Genomic DNA, 21973 nt, shown 5'->3' on the forward strand with positions numbered 1-21973 from the left:
GAATCTCCTCCATATTACGTTATGGATAAATTACTTTGCAGTTTAAAATTTTATGTAATTTTCTCTCATCATTATTGAGTTTATGTTTAAGGGTTTTTGAGCGCCTCTTAATTTTTATTGTGTATTTATCTTTGTATGTGGTTGCAGAGCTCCTAAAGAGAGCAATTTCTCTTATACAGTTACTCTTGTGTTTCATTATCTGACCATTTCCAAACATATAGATATCTATGATTATTTTTATCATACATATTTTGCTTGTTATATAATTATATACTGCGTGATCTGTACTGTGTACTGTGTTGACTAATTATTTTCCATATTTCATGTACATTTTCCAGACAGATCCCAACATTCCAGGATGCATACAAGAATCCAGTACCAGGTTGTGAAAGCTGCAATAACAGGTAGGTGAGAGTAACACCGTCTTAATACATAATGGGGAGATTCAAGAACATCTCGGCTGTGCATTTTTTACTGGTAGTACGTTAAAAATATCCGCTCATTTTTGCTTGCACCTCTATGGTACACAAGCAAAAGTCAGCAGATATTTCACTAAAAAAATATCTGCGAAGTGTCTCCGTAACCATTCCAGAGACACTGCGCATATTTTTTCTAATTGAATCTCCCCCAAAATGTCATGTTTAAAGTGACGAAGCCACACCCCATGTTGACCACGCGTACAAGACTGTGGCCTCGCCGCAGCGCAAAGGCGGCACACGCCCCTTCCCTTCTCAACTATGGAGAGGGGGGGGCAAAAACTTGTTGAACTGGGGCCAAAAATTCCTCTTGTAAAGTTTAGCACCAGCTACAGACAAGTCATGCTGTAATGCCCATCTATCCTCATTTACAGAGAAGCTGATTTCACCGAGCAGTCGTATTCCATGTTTACACTGTCTGCACATGCGGCAGATGCAGCAGGTAAACGGCGTGTTCTATAAATAAACATTTAGTGAACAGCTGCAAAATACAATACCCGCTTTATAATTAATTTGAGAACAACTTATGCAGTTACACTTAACAAAAATAATAAGTAAGGTTGACACGACGGACAGTGGTCGGGGCACAGCTAGCGCTGATGGTTTTAACTTAATGACGTGCTGAAAAAAATGACAATTTCGTAAAAGTAAGTCGCCTGGTATGGAGTGAGAGTGTTTATTCCAGGTCACAGTCTCCTTCCAGGAGTGAATAGTAAAATGTGTTCTGCATTCTCGTAAAAAATGAATCACCTCCTAAAATAGACGTGAAGGGGGAACTATAACTCAGCACCATAGTTATATTGTGAACCATGCGCAGTGATATAATAGAGTACATGATAGCCCGTCACACACTTCCTCAATGTCTGGAGGGACCTGGAGGCAGGCTCTAGGATTGAGTTTCAGCTGAACAGCTGCTAGTGAACCAATGAGTGTATGTGGGAGTGCATTACATTGGAGGGCGGGCTTATGTGTCTTTCAGACAGGGACCCTCGGACTCTCCATTCCCTAGTGCAGAGGCTGCTGTAAGCAGACTGCACTCTCAGCTTCCTCATCTACATGCAGATATCAACAGGGGGTGCACGGCTGACAGCTAGGGCGATCCCGGGTCCTGTGGCTTCTAGGAAAGGGAACAGGAGCTCAGCAAGCTGGTGTACAGTTCAGCCTGACCAGACAGTGAGAGAGGGCTACCCCTGTGCTACCATGCTGTGCTATGTGACGAGGCCGGATGCAGTGGTCATGGAGGTGGAGGTGGATGCCAAAGCTAATGGAGAGGACTGTCTCAATCAGGTAATACCATTCTGCCAACCGTCATTATGTCTAGTTCTACCTGTATGATAGCCCTTAGTAACTGAGTGTGGGGGACTTGGTTTTTCTCTTAACGTGAAATTGCACAGTCCTCACACTTTTAAACCATTTTTCATGTTAATCTCTTTCTGATTGCATCCAGTGTTTACTTTTTCAAAGAAATATCCCCTCCCCCCCCCCCCCCCCCCCCAAAAAAATATATTTTTTTTTAAAAAGCACCCTTTGCTGCTGCCAACATCAGCTATCCGCTGGCAAAGTCAACGGGCTGCTGCCTATGTCTGTCTGCTTACCTGTGCTGGGCAAAGTGGTGATGTGAGGTTTTGCCTTATTTAGTTGCCCTCAGACAGGAACAGAAAAAAAAACATTTCACCATACACAGCATATGTACCACCTGCTCTGCCACATATAATATGTGTTGAAAACCTGTTCCCACTGGTTTCCTGAAACAAGGTAGAAGCTTTCACTTTTAATATTATTAGGGCATGGTCACATGAATGTTTTTGTTGCTTTTGGATAACCGGTTTAAGGCGGGGGGAGGGTGCTGTTAATAGAAATAAGACCTTTTGTTTGTTTCACAAACTATTTTGTGAAGCTATTTATTACTGTTAAAAATAAATAAAGAGTAAAATAATATACTGTGGGCCTCTAAAAGAAGAGGTGTTTAGATGTAAGTTTATTGTCTGTTGTTAAAAGGGTTAATACTTTCTGAGGGGTATGGGTTGTTGTTCATTTTTTTGTGACATCGATTTTCTTTTTTATAGCCATGGCTTTGTGTATGTGTATCTAATGTTCCTAATGTATATGTTACACTGTTCACATTTGTATTGTTTTGTATTTGTGTATAATATCTATACAGTATTTGCTTTCTGTATAGGACAACGTTTAGATGTCTTTATGGCACAGTAATGTGTGCTTGCTTCTACATTATGATTTGATACTACCAGTTCATCTTTTGTAAATATTTTAATTTTATGGTAAATATTCTCAAAATATATTAATTGGATATTGATGTCTGCTCCTTGTAGTGTTTACAATATGCAGGTAAGTAAATCAGATGAAACAGCTTGTGCTAGGTAAAATGTAGTCATAAGCTTGTTTTTCTATGCTGGCTGTCATTGAACAAACACAGAACTACTGTACTTGAGGCATTCAATTGGTAATACACATGCAAGCAAACTTTGTGTTTTTGTGTTATGCAAATATATACATTGCATTTTTTTGCTTCCATTTATGTAAAATGTTCCCAAAACTGTGGGAAAGCATACATAGAATGTAACTGCTGTAGAGAACACAATCTGCTTTTATGTTAAATGCAGCTACCTAATCTGCAGCACAATAATAACTAACATTTTGGTACAGATCTGTAGAAATGCTATTTTTTTTCCAATAGTAAAACTGTTTAATTATAAATCTCTGTTCAAATTTTTAACAGATACAGATACTATCCTTAAATATATTTTTACATAGATTGTGTGGACAATTTTGTTGATGTTGACTGGTCACTGGGGTACAAGATAAATGTGCTACTATGAGCTATGGACCTGCACTATCTCCACATATTTTATGATGAGTACTTTGTAGCTTGGGTTATGTGTATATATATATATATATATATATATATATATATATATATATATATATATATATGTATGTAGCTCAGACTTGCTGACAACTTCACACTGGCAGAACTGTGTTTGTAGACTAACGTCTGACATACAACCTCACTATAAACAACTATTTGCCTTTTCTTCAGTGATTCATGCCTGCTTCAAGTTGTTTTGTGCTTACACGTTCCACTTCATTGTTGGCTCCTCTTGACACTGCAAAGATCTTGATGGTTCTTTCTGAAAAGGTTACCAGAGGTCTTCTCTATTTTCACATCTTTCTCTGGAACACCTAGTGTTGGAACGCCAATAACTTTTGACAAACTTTTTACTTTGTTACAAGTCCGCTGTCATTGCTTCAATCAATGATATTGTGCGTGTACAAATAGGGAAAATTATTGTGTATATATTCAAACAAGTTGATTTTAGCAGTTTGACTCCATTACAAGGCCATGCTTGTACCAAAATCAACAAATTCTGGAAATGTGAATAATAAATAGTATCTCGTATAATGCTAACATGGTTAACCTGTAACACATTATTGGGTAATTGGATCTCTGCACACTCTGATAAAAGTCTTTTCTTCTAGTGTTGAATACATACAATTTATTAGTTTGGTTGAATGCAGCCTTTTCATATTTTCTATTATCCTAGCAGACATGGTGTACAATGACACAGCAACTGTCTTTAATAAACAGCTGTCAGTGTCTTGCTTGGTTCATATACATTTTAAGCTGATGCAGTAGTCAGTTGCAGAGTGGAACAGTTGATTATTTTTATTATTGACTTCATTTATGTAAATGTGCAAAGCATAAACGTAGGTTATTTTTCCAACTTTGTATAGTAGATTAAGATCTCTCTGCGGTAACAGTTCTAGATGAGCTTTGCTTTTCAGAGAAGGAAAACAATCAATTAATAATACTGCCCTCATAAATTGATATCAGGTAGCTCTACTCTCCAATTGATCAGAGCAAAAAGTAATATATTATTTATGCAGAAGTCGAGGTAGCCATGTTGGGCACGTTCCCTTGCTGTCCTATGTAATCATTCACAGCAGTCTCTGCCCCTCTGGAGCTTACAATCTAATTTCCATAGCGCACACACAGAGTAGCTTCCATTTTTTTTTGTCAGCAGCCAACTAACTTAGTATTTTTTTTTTATTTATTTATTTTTTGGGAATGTGGGAGGTAGTCAGAGCACCTGGAGGAAACCCATACAAATTCTGGGATAACATTCAAATTCCACACAGTTAAGGCCCTGGACGAAGTTGAACTCGGCAATGCTAACTGTTCTGCCACCTTGCTGACTAATACTTTTGTTCAGGTACAACTTTGTATACTTTGGTTGCACTTGTAGCAATCAACCAATTACCCTATTAATATGACAATCTGATCCTTGACTGGGTATGATGAGCCGCACACACTGTAAAATGATTAGATTACAGTCAACAAAATAATCAAGTATATGCTACTATGAAAGTAACATTATAACTATCTATCTTTTATATAATAATGCGTCAGCTAATGACGTTTTAGTAGACGTCTGCCTTGCTTTTAGCCCTGTCTGACCTAGGCAATGCATAGGATGGTTTTACTTGAATATCTACAAATATTAAATATTTCTTATTTCCTTTGTTGGTTTTTGCATAATATTCCATGTATCTGAAGGCAAACTAAAACTGTTCAGATTTTTAGTTGGTTGTCAGACTATCTTTAAATTGACTATTAGGTACATATTGAAGGTTATTGGCCTCTAATACTCTTCAAATTCAGACCATTATGTTAACAAAGTAAAGCAATAATTTATTTGATTTGAGGTAATGTTTGCACACATGCCGACTGGATTGAACATGTTCCAAAATGCTTATTTCAGCATTTCCTGATGTGACTGCTGTGGAAGAGTCGTTGTTTTTGTAATGTGGATGGTATTAGGATCTTCACTAGCTCAAACTGGAGTTTATATTATAAGGAGTACTAACCCTAAAACATCCCTTTATATAAAATAACTATGAATAACATTTACAAGTATGAAATAACTACTAATAACATTTACAAGTATGTGAAGTCCCCCATAACTTGACAGCACTTGTATGTATATTTCTGTGCGGCCTGTTCTGTTATCAGACAAGCAAACTGAGAAAGGGGTTTACTGTTTTAAGCTGGGCTGGGCTGTGCAGCTGCATGACCTGACGACCAGGTGGCCATTTCTGTCTGTTTTGACAATAGATGTTCATAAACAGCATTAATGGAGCTCTGCCAGGTTCAACCACTTCTCTTGTATATGTGGTAAATAGCGGGCACTTAGGTCTAAACCACCATAATTGACTGTCCAAATGGGTGTGTATGGGTACCTTGAATGCTGCTGAAGGTGTTCAAGGCATCTTGTATTTTAGGTTACAGTGATACTGTAACCATTTCCATAAAGTGGGCATAGCAATCTGTAGAATATTTAGCAAAGGTCTGATGTGTCTAATTTTATTGATAGCCCTATTGCTCTTTGAATAAGCTTCAGGTCAGATAATTTAAGGGTAGATTCATGGAGTTTATGGAGCAAGACATATTTCCCATTGAAACCGAGCTGCTGTACTGGATTATTGTAAAGAGGTGTTAGGCCTGTAATTTTAAATAATCCGGAGTTAAGTCTTTTATTTTTAGGACTTTGCTTTAAGAATATTTTATGTTTAAAATTATACATTATAACTGTAACTTTCTTTGTTTTCTAGGTGTGCAAACGGCTGGGCATTATTGAAGTGGACTACTTTGGCTTACAGTTCAATGGTAATAAAGGAGAGAGTTTGTGGCTGAATCTGCGAAATCGAATATCTCAGCAGATGGGCAGCTTGGCTCCATTCAGGATGAAGTTAAGAGTCAAGTTTTTTGTTGAGCCCCATCTTATTCTCCAGGAGCAGACTAGGTACGACGTGAGGGTCTATGATATTGTCAAGTTAGAACGTTTTTATTTTTTAAATGATGTATGCCTGTATTTGCTATTGAATACTTTGTTGCTTGTCAGTATTTTAAAGCTGTGACAGATATTATTTTACTTTATTTTGTTTCCTTTTATTCTCTTATATATTTATATAGTTTATTTTGGTTATTGTAATTAACCAAAATATTGGAATGGAATTTATTTTTTATTTTTTTTAACACTTAACTGCAAGTTATAAATAAACCTTACATGTGACAAGTTGTTAAATTCCAAGCACTGACTTTTATTACACTGATTAGAGGTTTGATTGTATTTTTATTTTTCCTTAATGGCCATGTTTTATTTTGATAGATGGCAGTTGCCTTGCGTGATTTGCTGGTAACACTGACAGATGTCCTCTTTAGACTTGTGTTCACACAGCGGACATTACAGAGCACTTTTTTTTTAAGCCAGTGGTGTACAATACATTGTACTGAGGCTGAGAATGGCATGTAGTATTGGGTGGAACTAATGTACTGTAAGACTGCACTTTTGCTGGTGGTAGAATTATTACTTTTTTTTTTATTGTACTCCAGTTATAAGCTAAGGTATAGTTAAGAAAAGCAACTTAGAGTTTACCCTTTTTATTTTGGCACTATTTCTTGAACAGAAGAAAGTCTGCCCTGTAGTAACCTCATAACTGAGAGACTGTTATTATAGGTCATTCAAAGCCACAAGTACAGCAAAGCAGGAAATTCCCTCCCACTTAAACTGGCTCAGCTTTCTTTCTCGATCCATGTACCAGACAAGCCTTTTTTTGTTTGTTTTTCGGAAAGTATCTTTAAACTTTTGTTGCTCTTACATGTCAGTCCTTTTGGAATTCTTAATTTGTGACATGGCAAACCTTGGCTTATTGTTTAGATGAGGTGACTGCATTCAGAGCCTGGTTTAACACATGTTTGTGTTCTATGAGGATATTGAATTATTTAGCAGTGCTGCAAGCTGATTACATGATCCATTGTGCAGGCCAGTAGAAGTATGTTAGTATATTGGTGTAAGCTCAGTAGGTGTCATTTCAAAAGTGTTTTTTCGCTATGTAATTATTCCGTCATTTAGCATTGAGTATCTTCTATTACATTTATACCATTTTCCCTGTTTGTATGCCATTTGTAAATATTTTTTTTTAGTATACAAAATTTAGTTTGCAGTATGCGAGTCCTTTTATATAGTTGAGTAGACTGTGGACCACTAGAAATGCACATGAAGCCTTGTATGTACACTCTCGGGGAAAAGTCCTATGTAATATTAGAACTACACACTATATAGTCTTTTGTCTTGGTTCTAATTGTGCAGCTATACTATGGCTAAATATTTATCACGTTTTTTTACTTTTGCAATCTCCGGAGGAAGTCACATGAATTTTCAGTATGTAGTGACAGTGTTACAACGGGTCACTGACTCAGAGTAACCTCTCCTTAAGAGCTGTAAATGTAGAATATAGATTGCTGTAAGAGGAAACTCTGCCTGCTTGGCTCGCAGTTCTAGTTTCTTATCGGAAACTACAGTGTAGTCAGTTTCTTTTTACACACAGTTGTACACTGGTTTGCTAGACCTTAAAAAGCAATGCTTCTCCAAAATGTTTTTTACTCTTGACAATACAACATGCAATAAATGATTCCTACACCTAGTTTTGCCTAGACAGTTTAAATATTAATTAAAAAACTAGTTGATGCCAATAAGGGGTTAAAGTTTGCCTAAACATGTATCAATGTGTTTGACATATATTTGAAGCTCACTGTAAGCTTCCCTGATGCATGCAAAAAATAGAACAGTGGTTTCTAGTGTCTGATGCATTATACTTGCTGCCTTTGTTTTGAATGTAAAAAGAAAAATGCCAAATTGTATCCTTTGAAAGGCTTGGCGGTGATCTTCTTGGGGGCTGCATTTTGCTCGTTGGTTTCCGGTTACCCCCCACCAATATACCAATATAGTTGTATGGAGTGATTGGTCTACTTATCACTATATTTCTTCAGCAGCTGATAGTATATATGAAACTGTTCAGTGTTGACCTTCCCTCTCTACAGTAGGGTAAAGGTTACCACAGTGCACACACCAGGGCTGTAATTGGAGAGCACCAGGTGCTCTCAGCCTTTCTCCTCCCTCTGTTTTGGCGGCTGCTCATGTATCCTGTACAAGGAACATTTGCTTTTGTTTTGTCATTTTCCACATCCATGCCAATTATATGTGGAAATAAGGCAGTAACTGGGTGGTATTTTTGCCACAAAGTGGTTAAAGTACTGGATTGTTTAGAGTTGTGGGTTGACGTTATAATTTAAAGAATAAAAGCATTGTTCATATGTGAAAATCTGGTTTCAACATCTTCTGTGGAATACACACAGACACACACATCCGAGCAAGGTCGTTCCTGGGGCCACATCGTGTGGATTTTTTTCACAATTGAATCTGCCCCCGAGAGATTTGCTCATACTTTTTATGTCCCAAAGCTCATTTTCATCCAACGTCTCAATGTAGATCAGGTTTCACTCTAAAGCAAAAGAATGCACTTGCAGAAACAAAAGCATAAGTTGTTTACTGTACTTACCTGGTTATTGCTCGTGTTATTTTTAATGTGTAAGCGGTGTTGAATTTATTTTACACAAACTTTAAATTAACTTTTTCGAATGTTTTAATTTTTTTTAAAAAAACTTCAATGTCTGCCATCTTGCAGTGACATTAGTCTGTTACGACTGCTGCGAAAAAAAAGATCATTTCTCAAAAAAAAATTGTACAAACGTTCACACTTTTGATGGCAAATAAGAAACAAAGAACCGGTTGCAAATTCACACCCAAATGCACTGTCTCACTTCTTGACAGTGTCTGTAAGGATTTTTACTTTGTGTAATAAAATGGCAACCGCCTCAGATTGTCTGCTAATGGAAGGCAGAAATCCAGAAATTCTACATGAGAAGTGTGAACATTTTATATATAGTGATGAATCATAACATGTTCAAGTGACTGAGTCTAAAACCTCACCCACTTAATCTGTTCAAAACAATCTGGAGAAAAGCCTGTTGCAGTGTAGAGGAGATATGTATAAGAGCTAACTTGAATTAAAAAAGAAAAAAAAAAGAAAAGCAAAACTAACCCTGTAGTATGGCTTATGTTCTTTATACTGTTCAGAAAAATGTGCAGAAGTTATTCATACAAATTAAGTTCTCCAGCAAAATAAGAGCTCTTACTCTATCAATGTTTACACATTGTATAACTACTGGGAAAAAAAAATGTAAGGCGGTAGAGCAATATTCCTTGGGCAGAGATCACATTAACGTGTATACAGGCATTCCTTATGCCTTAGAAGACTCCCTAGTACTCCTCCTAGTCTCATTCATCGTTGTTATCCTCTAGCAGAGAAAATTAGAAAAAAAAAACTGCAACATGCTCTGGAGCACATTTCTGTATATGTCTGCAGTACTCCTATTGCTAAGGGACAGGAGCCATCCTCATTCAAACACGCTCTTATCTTCCCTATCCTCAAGAAACCCAATCTTGACCCCACCTCTCTTCCTAACTACCGCCCTATCTCTCTTCTCCCTTATGCCTCCAAATTACTTGAGCGGATTGTCTGCAGCCGCCTCACCAGACACCTCTCTGACAACTCCCTCCTTGACACTCTCCAATCCGGCTACCGCCCCCTCCACTCCACCGAAACAGCCCTGGCTAAAGTTACTAATGATCTCCTATCAGCCAAATCCAAGGGTCACTACTCCATACTCATCCTCCTCCTCGACCTCTCCGCGGCCTTCGACACCGTGGACCACCCCCTCCTGCTGCATACTCTTCTCTCTCTCGGCCTCTCTGGCTCTGTTCATGCCTGGTTCACCTCATACCTTGCTAACCGCTCCTTCTCTGTATCCACGTCTGGTTCTTCCTCCATCCCCTCCCCTCTCCCTGTTGGAGTCCCTCAGGGCTCTGTTCTTGGCCCTTTACTCTTTTCGCTCTATACTTTTTATTGGAAAAAAAGTCTTCACCCGCTAAAATGAAGTTTTGGTGTGTAAACCTGCTGTAGTTGGAATGACCACTAGATTATGGGGCACAGACGAAAATATTTCTGTGAGCACACTACACTTTAGGGAATTCATAGTCTTCTTGTAAATTGATGCAAGACCGGTTCTTGCAACTTGAATATTATATCTGTTAATATTTACATTACTGAAAAAAACAAGGACAGACTTAAATCGTTTTTATTTATATAGCTCGTACATAGTACATAATGCTTTATGGAGAATAATCATTCACATCAGTCCATACTTCAGTGCAATTTACAAGTCGTATTCCCTACCACAAGAAGGCATACACACAGTAAAGAACATCAAATCTCCATACAAATAGTGCCCTGGTCGGAATTTAACCCATAGCCTCAGTGTTGTGCAACACTTCTAACCACCATATTGCCCAGAAGAAATGTTACTATGGCATATTATAATGGCAATTAAGACCCTGGCGATCTGCATCATGGAAGGTACATGTTGTACCTGCAAATGCTATGCAGCCATGTATTGAGCCTGGACGCATACTGCTAGAGGATCTGCTGTGCAGTAAGTAGCTTACTGTAGTGTCCTGTTGCACAACACTGAAATAGCAAATGAATGAACAGAACCTATAGTGTCCCATGATGGTGGTGTGTGTTTAACAAATTCTTGCAGGTATATTTTATTTTGTGTTTTTCTTGCTTGGTTCAAAGTGTACCAATTCCTGCCTTGGCAAAACACGTACATCTCTTTGAAATCCTCCACTTTAGGAAGGGTTATGTTTGTACAATAAATATTTATAGAAGTCTGTCCTAACCGGACGCGTGTGTGTTCATTAAGTCCACGTTTGCAGGAGCAAGCCACGTTTGTTTTGTCTCAAAATAGTGTGTCATTTAACCACTAATCTCTCCACTGGTTTGGATGATCTGGGCTCTCCTGCATTCGCAGGCACAGCCGCAGCTATAAACACACAACAGGATGCCAACCGATTGTAGATCCCATTTCATAATTTCTAATTTTGAGACTGGAGTAGAATAGATGAGTTTTTAGCCGGATAAATCAACAGATCAGCCTTAAACACCTATGAGCCAGGAATTCATATTCCCCTTACCCACTGGCACCAAATCCTGTTTTTTGGGGTTTTTTTTCTAGCATATAATGCTAATAAAATCATGTGAACAGGGATGGAACCTTTTGGATGCTGTCTGCTGTATTTACTTGCATTGTGGAATGTCCCCCATTGACTCCACCACCTAACGCCAGTTAAATATTACCGTTTACTAGTAAAATCTTTGTAATGTGTTGCGAATAAAATATGATGTGATTATTTAATGATAGGGTTATTTTCATTTCTTAGTGTTTATCTATATTATTTTTTTTCTCCATTAGACACATGTTTTTCTTGCACATAAAGGATGACCTGCTGGCTGGCCGTCTGCAGTGTTCTCCAGAGCAGGCAGTGGAGCTGAGTGCCCTGCTGGCCCAAATGGAATATGGAGATTATAATCAGAACACTGCCCAATATAACTACCAGAATCTCTGTGCAAAGGAGCTTGGAACTTCTGAACTGGAAAGGTAAACTTTTTTTTTTTTTCTTTTAAATTCACTCCCACTTTGGGCTCGTGCACTCAGACATAGCAGAACAACACGAGTTAGTGTGGGCAAAGCACGTTGTTATGTCTATGCTTTTAACAGGGCATTGGAAGCATGTTTTTTTTAGCACAGCTCAAAACTTTGCTGCAGCATAATTGTCTCTGAATGTAATGTGTGTTCCCATAGAACTCAGAGCATTAACATTTCTGAAAGTTGCTGGCAGCGTCAGTATACAAGTGAAACAAACACTTGCCAACATGTATACAGTTTCATTTGCTTAACATCATTATATTTGGACTATTGGCATCAAAGCTTGTGCATGTCTAAATTTAATGCCTGTTTGTACGAGACAATAAACTTTTGCCTTTCATTTATTGTTTCACGTTTGATAAGACTTTTAAGATCCAATACATTAAAATCTTTCTAAAATGCCATTAAAGTTACTTTTGTGGCATTAGCGGTCACAGTATTCTATCACATTATGAAAACAAATTACCTACAGGTTTTCTGCTACTCTAACCTAACATGGGATGCCATATACAGAAATGTATTTTCTTATACTGTGTTTATTTTGTATTCTGACTTTCAGAAAATCCTACAGCAAGTCTGAAGGACATGATCCTCTGTCTTTATGTTGTTAGAGGCCCTTTGACCCTGATGTGATGGGAAATGGCACCAGCAGCCATTCTTACCTGCCCCTCTTCTCCATTGTTTGTCTGTCTGCCCTTGATACTGTATATTGTCCCCCACCACCCACGTGATTCTGGTTATGTTCCCTTTGTCTCACATGGTTTTCTAGATTTCTAGGCCCAGTTGTGAATTTAACTTAACACCTTATTAGGTATAGCTAAACTGTTTACCCCCAACTATCTAACAGTAGTACAAAGTTCCTGAATATTCTGAATCCTGTCATTTTATTTAACTTTTTTACATTTATATATGCATATACCAGTCTATTATTGTGGCTGTTTTACATTGGTATACTTCCTATCGAAGTAGAAAATGTCTTTTAAGAATAGTTTTTGTTTTTCAAAAATGTGTTATGTAAAATAAATGCTCTGTAGTAAATATAGCTGTGGGTGTTTATTGCTCCTTCCCTTAGTCTGGAAGCACACATATTGTTATAATGGTTGTAGTCTCTGCCAGGTAATGTTTAGTTATGTCACTTCAGGCTGTTAGAATTATGTTCTAATTGAATTATAAACCTGACCTGAATCTGGTCCTGGAAGGTGTAGCCGTTGAATTAAATTTAGACTAGTTGTTCTGTCCTAGTTCTAATTACATAATTTATATCCGCTTTAAGACATTGTCATGCAGAACATGTTCATCTAGGAAATGTATTGTCCTGTACAACTTGCCACCCTAAACACGGGTGTGGAGAGCTAGAGAGGACTGTTTGTACATAAGGCAGTGAACACGGTGCACATAATTTTTGTTTTTATAATCTATTTGCATGCTACGACCCATCCTAAACACACGCCCTCCAAGAAACTGGACATCTCATTCCTGACCAGTGTCACACACCCAGCATCTATAGAATGTATCTAGATGACAGAAATAAACTGCACAAAGAGAAATTAAGGGGTAATCTGTCACTAAGTGGTGGAAGTTGTTGGAGGTCTTGTTTAGTTGACCTCCTGGTCAGCTTGTTAACATATCTAGTTATTGAATGATGAATCCCTTGAACATGGATGATGAAAATGAGGGTACTACTGTTAGTCTGTTTTCCACTTCTACATATGGAAATATATTTAGTGATGCAAATGATACATTTTTGGCCTATATGCGTTTTTAATACTTGGAAAAAAGATTCTCCTCTGGCCAGAATCCTATTAAAATTGAGTTGATCCTAGATCCCTTATTGGCTCCTGAATTCAGAATGCCCACCTATGGTTTAAGCGTTTAATAATAGTTTCCAGTCATTCTGATGCATTGTTTATATTTCTTTTTAATACCCTGATTACAAAAATGAAGAAATTGGTTTTGGCATGACGTGCATATGGACTGTAACTAGTGTCTGCTCCTCTGGTTTATGTACTTAACAATAATAAGATTATGCTGCAGTAATATGTGCATGCTGTGCACCATCTTCTGTACAATCCATGAGAAGATTAGAAGAGAATGCACAGTACATGTTTTTTATATAGCTAGACCTGAAGCTTACTGCTTGTGTGTATATAGAGTAAACCCTCTCTCATTTTGTCTTTTGCAGTATTATTGAGAAGCATAAGAGTTTAGAAGGACTGAGCCAAGCCTCTGGGGAATACCAGGTTCTTCAGATTGTATCCACGCAAGAAAACTATGGGGTAGAGTGGCATTCTGTGCGAGATGCAGACGCACAGAAGCTTGTAATTGGTATAGGCCCCGAAGGTGTATCTATCTGTAGAGAAGACTTCAGCCAAATTAATAGGTAAATATTATGCAATTCCTTTCCAAGAACACTGTGTTTATTATTGACCTTAATTTTAAACTGCCATTTGCGAGGTTTTAATAATAAAAGGAGAACATATATGTACTGCAGCATGTGTACAGTTAAGGCTTCCTGTTTTGGTATTATTGAGGACAGAACAGTACAGTTACTGACGCCATGAGTCTCTGTGTAACTAAATGTGTTTATATGTACTGAGAAAAGGTTAGAATTCCCAAATGTTTTGTTCTTATCGGAGGTTTTGGCTCTGCTAGCTGGATTTATAACAGATTACTGTTCTACCTTGACTTGTTTTTATTAACATCAGCCCTTCTGTGACGTGTGCACACAGTACATCCAGTTATGTGGCCATCTGGAAGAGTCATACTTTTTCATGATGTATTTGTTACTCAATTTATGTGATTTTTATATTTTATTTTTTACAATTTAAGAACAGAACTATATTAATATTGGGTTTCTCAATTAGTACATGACCTTTTCTGGGCGCTGTTTTTCTTTTTTATAATCTCTCCTTTCTGCGACTTTTTCTTTTTCCACTTTAAAGCCTACAGACAATTAGTTACCCAAGACAAAATGGAATAGAAAGTTTTTCCAACTTGTCTGTCATCTGCAGCCCTGTAAAGGATGGAACATAATAATTTTATAGAAATTTGCTTCACAGTGGCCACACTCTGTATAGTCCCATATTGGAGTTTATGTAGCAGGGTGTCTCCCTATGATGAGTGCTTGTGAAGTGAAGAGTCGGTGTGGTCAACGACTGTCCCAGACGTCCTATTTGGAAAACCAAAGCAATATAGTTGCACAGCACATATAGGGCCTGATTCATTAAGGATCTTAAATTAAGAAATATCTTATTTAAGTCTCCTGGACAAAAACCATGTTACAATGCAAGGGGTGAAAATTAGTGTTCTGTTTTGCACATAAGTTAAATACTGACTCTTTTTTCATATAGCACACAAATACTTGATAGTTTATTTGTACACTGAAATTTAAAGTTGATATTTGTGTACTACATGAAAAAACAGTCAGTACTTAAATTATGTGCAAAACAGAACACAAATTTTCTCCCCTTGCATTGTAACATGGTTTTGTCCAGGAGACTTAAATAAGATATTTCTTAATTTAAGATCCTTAATGAATCAGGCCCATAGTGCTGAAGTTGTGGTGTTCAAAAGATGCTTCTGCCATGAGCAGTGATATGTAAATGTGTTATTTTCTTTCATTTTCCTTCTATTAGGATTACTTATCCAATTATCCAAATGGCAACTCAGTCGGGGAAGAATGTGTACTTGACGATAACAAAGGAATCTGGAAATAGTTTGGTCCTTCTTTTCAAAGTGATCAGCACCAGAGCGGCCAGCGGCCTTTACAGGGCGATAACTGAAACACATGCGTTCTACAGGTTAGTATGCCCCCTTTTATTTTATATTTCTATGCATTTTAACAACTGTTAAACTAATTGCAATCTTATGCGATTGTTACCAAACTATGAGATTATTTATATAAGATTAACATTCTATAGCACAATGTAAACAGTTACACAACTGTATTAGTAATGTGTTGCCTCTCTGAAAATCTTAGACTGATTGCAGCCTATTAGGCCTAACACAGTTTTAAGGTTTTAGTCTCCAGTAACTCTGTACTACACTCAATCTGATTTTATCAATAACTTCTCTCTTTAAGATGTGACACCGTTACAAGCGCTGTTATGATGCAGTACAGCAGAGATCTTAAAGGTCACCTGGCATCGCTGTTCCTGAATGATGATATCAATGTTGGCAAGAAGTATGTGTTTGATATCAAAAGGACATCAAAGGAGGCGTATGACCATGCAAGGAGAGCCTTGTACAATGCTGGGATTATGGATCTGGTCCCCAGGAGTGACAATAGTGGACAGAGTTCCCCTCTCAAGACATCTGAAAGTACTCTGAACTGCAACAGCTGTGAGAACCTCAGCTGTCAGCAGACAAAGGCCCTGCAGGACAAGCTAAGGAAACTAAAAGAAGCAATGCTGTGCATGTTATGCTGTGAGGAAGAAATCAATTCTGCCTTCTGCCCGTGTGGGCATATGGTTTGCTGTAAGGGATGTGCCGCCCAACTACAGGTAGCTATTATGTTTTTAAGGCCCATTAGGTTGTTGTGTTAACGCTTTTATCATTTCAGATTGTAAAATGCATAGAATTTCAACTATATTAAGAAGGAAAAACAGGTACTAGTTGAAAACCTAAATGTCCCTGAACAATAACACACTGACAATCTGAGGAGCATATCAATGATTCAATTTGGAGTAGGGCCAGAACTGCATCTTCTCCAGTCTTGCATCTGCATTCCTCACTCGAGCTGTTTTGGAGAGGAAGAATGTTTGAAATACTGTAGATCTGTATTTGCGTACCTCCATGAACACCTCAAAGAGCCTGCAACAGTCTAGTCCTTTTAGAGCATATGGGAATAGATGAACTGCTAAATCCCTTTAACCCAAACAGAACCATTATTATCATTTAAAGTGGTATTGTTGAAAGTTTAAATTGTAAGAGCAATATATTTTAGTCTGACGCAAGCCATCAACATAGAAAAACATAAATGACAAGAGGTATTTATAACCATTTTAAAACATTTACATGCAGTTATCTCTAATAGATTGTTTAAATAGCAACAAGGTGTAGTTGGGGGTACAGGACTCCATTTCTTACAAACAATTATAAATAAGCCAATAAGAATCTCCCTTTTTAATGGGGTTCTCTATTTTTTTTAATCCAACCCGCAATCCATTTTGGGTAGCTGTTTACGTGCCCCCCTCCCCCCATCCCAGCTCATCTTGTTGCTTACATGTAATGAACCACCAGTCCTGTTATAAGAACTTTAAAATTGTAAGAGCTCTGTCCGTTTAATGGACAGAGGCCATGATCAATCCAGTCAGGTGTCATATACTGTGTTCCAGTATCATCAATACCTAGAGCGGGTTCAGGCTGCCATGTAGGACCGCTTTGCTCCTCTATCTGCTGTCATGTGCTGCAGACCAGGAGCATAATGAAGGTGTCATTGATGGTCCCATGGCGAAATCCTATTGGTGGGCTGCCTATGTAGGGGATAGTCTAAAGCGGTCTATCTCCCTTTTAATATGCATATGATAGAAGTTCTGATGATCTGTTACATATTTTCACTTCCATTAAGGACTGTAATTTTAGTTTCATAGTCCATGTCTATTGATGATATCTAAACATATAAAATTGCTATCTAAGTACACACTGGTGTTACACTAGTTAAGCACATGTAAACCGATATGAAAATAAAAACATGTAGCAAATTAGAACTATTTGCTCTTTTACTTGCCCTGCAGGGTTGAGGGTTTTTTTTTCGGTTTGGGGGAGGGGGTATGCTGCTTGTTTCATTTCAGTCCTAACGCACATTAACACATTTATAAGGTTATACAGTTATCTCAATGGAAGTGCATTGCGAACACAATGAAATGTGTTTACATATATGCTTCCACATTTGTTATGGCTTGAACAAGAAAACTTCCATGTGTCTAATTCCATTTTCTATTTTCTATTCATACACATTGAATATGTTAATGTTTTTACTTGCCATATAAATGTGAAACCAGAGTGTATACAAAAGAAATATGCAAATCTACACATCCATGTCTAAGGGACTAGAATGTTTGATCACTTTGCATAAAATACAACTACAATATATGAAATGTGTCTAGAGTCACTTGGCTTAGACCTGCTTTAAAGGTCTTTAAGAAGATTTTTCTTGTACTTTTTATAATGTTTCTTTCATAATCAGTGAAGTGATGAACAGAGATACAAGATTCATGTCCAGACACATGGAGAATTTGTAGTAGTCTTTGAAGAATGCCTTTAAGCTGTGTCATAGTAAGAACAGTCACTAATGAAATTCTTTCCCTCTCTTCCCAGTCTTGTCCGGTATGCAGGGCTTCGGTGGATCACGTTCAGCACGTTTATTTGCCAACACACACAAGCTTGTTAAATCTCACTGTCATTTGAGAAGATGAAAAAAGGAGATGAAGCCTAAGACACTTTATTAAAACAAACTATGTACATTACCATAAACTACATTACAAAGTGCTACAACCATTGAATTTGCTACAACTAAAGAGTATTGGAGAGGATAAAACGCATCTGTCTGCAGGAAGACAGGTTCTACAATGAGATGTGTACTTTCACTTCAATTTGCCTTGTAAATTGTTCATTGAAACATACAGGTCACTTTTTTCCTGGAAGACCTTTTGATGAACTATTTTTGTTCATTTTACACACAGCACAGATCCGTTCCAATTGTGCTCCAAAATCTAGAGAGATTTTATGGCAGGATTTATTTTTGACATAACATATATTTGCTTTTAAATGGATGGATTTTAAGTTTCAAGTATTCTCTTGCCCTTTTTTTTTTTTTTTTTTTTATTAAATATTTGTGTACCTAATGCCTGGCAGACATTGCAAGGGCCTGAACCAGTATAGCAGCCTATCAATTCAGTAGAGACCAGTGAAATGTCAGGTTAGTTCCCAGTGAACTGATAACGGTTTGGGTGACTGGTACATTTTAAGAGCGAGGTTTGCTAAAGTAAGGTGTAGAGAAGTGCACATATTTATGGTATCGTAAATTCGGCTAGAATTTATGCAAATTCTGGACATACATGCCAATTATATTTAAGTGTGCAATATGCTTTTTGAAATTGCAACTTTCTTCTTTAGTAAATCTGGCCCTAAAAGTTAAGGAGGAAACAAATAAGCCAAAATTAGTTACAAATAATTAGGTGATTGAAGCCCAGTTCACCTTTTTATTTTGTGGCACCTTGGTCCTTACCTGTTTTTTTTTTTATTTTATTTTAAGGCAAAGTATTTTTAGGGATGTTTCTTAGATTTTTAATTGCTTTAAGTATTTACTTTTATTTATTCGTATCATAAATTCTCATCATGGTATCTCCTTTAGACAGTATTAGAAGATTAGATAGCTGTAGTCCCAGTTTGCCAATGCTTTCTAGTTTTGTTTTTAGAATTATTTATTTTTTTATTAAACATGAGTGAGATATACCATAAGCACAGCATAGGTCATTAAGTACAATGTTGAGGGCTGGCTTTATTACTCTGCAGGTTAGACATCAGCCACACTAGAATGCCATCCATGCTGAAACAATCAGGATATTCAGTATTTGTTATTCTGTCCTTTTGCATACATACAGATTTATTCATAAGTTTCTACACTACTATTCACAATCTGTTTTTCTGTATTTTCAATGTCTTTTATTTTTATGTACAATGTTCACCATCATCCTCTTCTATTTTTTTTTTTTTTGTTGATCTTTGTAACTTGGGCATTATGGTCCTCTAGGATGTTCACAATATGTGTGATATTTATCTCAGCTCTCTAAGGTCATTTTGGAATTTTGTAAAATACTCCATTCTAATGAGCCAGACGCTTGCCACAAAGAGTGTTGGAAATGGTTCTACACACATACAAGAAATCCTAGTTGGCCATTAAGGTGCAATACCCAGCAAATCAAAGGCTGGGAAAACTTACACTGTCACTTTATGGAAAGATGTTCTTTATATAACTTTCTTATTGCCTTAATGTAGCAGTAATCAGTTATGCATTTTGTTTATTTGCACAGACATTTTGTCAAAACGAATTAGAAAATTGATCTACTTTTTTAATGCACATTGATGTATAGCCTCAAATTCCATGAGGTATTTATTTTTTCACTTTGTAAAATATGAATTTTGCTTCCACATTCAACAATGGAGTCATATCCTGTATAGTGTGGGAGACAATATATTGTGTTTTTTTATATTTAGCTAAATAAAGGATTTCTGAAGATACATTGTGGTCATGTGTGATTCTTCTGCTGGATGTATCTGATTTAGTAAAGTAGGAACCAATAAAATAGTCACAGTCCCGAATTCCATCGGTTAGGAGTCTTTCAAAAGAACAAAGATAATCTGTTGCTGAGGTTGTGTCTTGCCAGTGAAAATATGCAGCATAATGGTTCAGGCCACATAATTAACTGCTCTAATAGAATAAATGTATTGTGTGCCCTTTGTCTTTATGACAGCTTTACACTGGAAAATGCACGGTTGTCAAGAAAATGAAAGACTTTAAATGGTTTATAATGGACTTGTGTCTTCCAAAATGGAAACCTGGCGCTTTCTTAAAGCATAATATATAAATGAGACTACTCTTAATTATGCACGCTAAAATGGCATCTCTTTGGAGTTGGATTATAATAAGTGTTGTTGGCGTAGTAACCTGGGGTACAGAACAGCTTCATCTATTCTTAGCAGTGCAGGTACAAAATGCATTTGCAGACACATTGCTCCCGGGGGAGAGGCTACTGAGGGTCCATAGTGGTGTAATTGGTCGCCTTCATCTCTGTTGTCACTGATACATGGGCAGTTTTTGTACAGAATAATTGATAAACCTACTTATAAGGGTTATGATTTGAATCCTGCTATACTTGTAACAGACTAAGGTTACCAGTGATAGGTGTCATGTGGTCTCAAAATTCACCTGCAAAACAGGAAAGCACCAATGTGTGTTGTACTGAATGATGCCCTGTCATGCAATGTGTGCATAGTTGCCAATCTTCAACATGAGCCATTTCTATTGTCAGATAAGGGTATACAGTTTCTACCCAGTTTCCAATTGCAAAATCCTGAGTTGATGTAAATATTAGATAAAATATAAAAATAATAAAGTGATGGTGGTAAAACTCTGAGCTCAATTGCATGGATAAAATACGTCTAACTTAGGATAATTAAGTAAATTGCTAACTCATTGTAGACCAAGTCCACAATTGAGTGGAAAAAAACGATATGCAAGTTCTTCTGTTAGTCATCAACTTTCTAACTTTTTTTATTAAGCAAATGGATAGAATATTACGCAAGTAAAGTTTATTTTGCTAAATTACATACATAATTTTGTTAACTTTTCTATATTTACTCATAACCTTTAACATTTTCAGTAATTTAGTTTGGTCATTTAAGCCTGCTCCACTGTATAAGCATTACTTGACCTTTTATTTCAAGAATGTTCAGAAGGATTGGGAAGTTGTAATCCCAGGCAAAAGTGTCACTTAACTGGAAGAAAGGGTTGTAGAATCTATTATGATATTATGATTTTCGATTTGTAATGTGCAGCGCTGGTATACAAGCTATACAAAATAAGTGCAGGCGTGAAAACAAAGGGTAAGGAAGCCCTGCTTGTAAGAATTTACAATCTACTATGGAAAGGACAGAGCTAAAACAGAGGCAGACTTAGGAGCTCTAATGGGTGAGTATTTAATAACTGCTGAAGGACAATATCAGTCTTGCTGCGGATAGAAGCAGGGAAAGATGGATAAAGGGTATGACTTGTAGGTGGAGGTTGCAGTAGTCGAGGCAAAAGATGAGTGAATGAATAACAACTTTTTGTTGCTCCTTGGGTAAGAAAAGGGTGACTTCTAGCGCAATTTTAAAGGTGGAGGCAACAGGAATGAATGTGGGACAAAAGCAGAGGTCTTGAATCAAGGATGACTTCAGCGGGCTTAGGAGATTGTGGAAATTGTTTATGGCGATGGATATTTGAGGGGAAGTGGAAGATGAGCTTTGTTTTGGCCATGTCCTAGGCTAT

The 21973-nt window shown here is 37.2% G+C and overlaps 1 protein-coding gene across 1 annotated transcript; it reads left to right on the top strand.

Annotated features, from left to right (window-relative positions):
* The first annotated feature begins 1454 nt into the window (after window positions 1-1454).
* MYLIP (myosin regulatory light chain interacting protein) lies at window positions 1455-20184 on the top strand. The gene is made up of 7 exons (XM_075213104.1): window positions 1455-1763; window positions 6108-6298; window positions 11710-11895; window positions 14126-14323; window positions 15579-15743; window positions 16025-16445; window positions 18262-20184. The coding sequence occupies exons 1-7, from the start codon at window positions 1533-1535 to the stop codon at window positions 18349-18351; spliced, it is 1482 nt and encodes a 493-aa protein (XP_075069205.1). The 5' UTR covers window positions 1455-1532; the 3' UTR covers window positions 18352-20184.
* Window positions 20185-21973: the final 1789 nt, after the last annotated feature.

The sequence above is a fragment of the Mixophyes fleayi genome, chromosome 5, assembly GCF_038048845.1.
Source record: "Mixophyes fleayi isolate aMixFle1 chromosome 5, aMixFle1.hap1, whole genome shotgun sequence".
Lineage (NCBI taxonomy): Eukaryota > Metazoa > Chordata > Amphibia > Anura > Limnodynastidae > Mixophyes > Mixophyes fleayi.

What these genes read in the sequence shown, in the direction of transcription:
- MYLIP (XM_075213104.1), top strand. Translation starts at nt 1,533, where the DNA reads ATGCAGATATCAACAGGGGGTGCACGGCTGACAGCTAGGGCGATCCCG. An exon ending in GACTTCAGCCAAATTAATAG is followed by an intron (nt 14,324 to 15,578) that starts GTAAATATTATG and finishes TCCTTCTATTAG; the next exon opens with GATTACTTATCCAATTATCC. An exon ending in GATGTGCCGCCCAACTACAG is followed by an intron (nt 16,446 to 18,261) that starts GTAGCTATTATG and finishes CTCTCTTCCCAG; the next exon opens with TCTTGTCCGGTATGCAGGGC.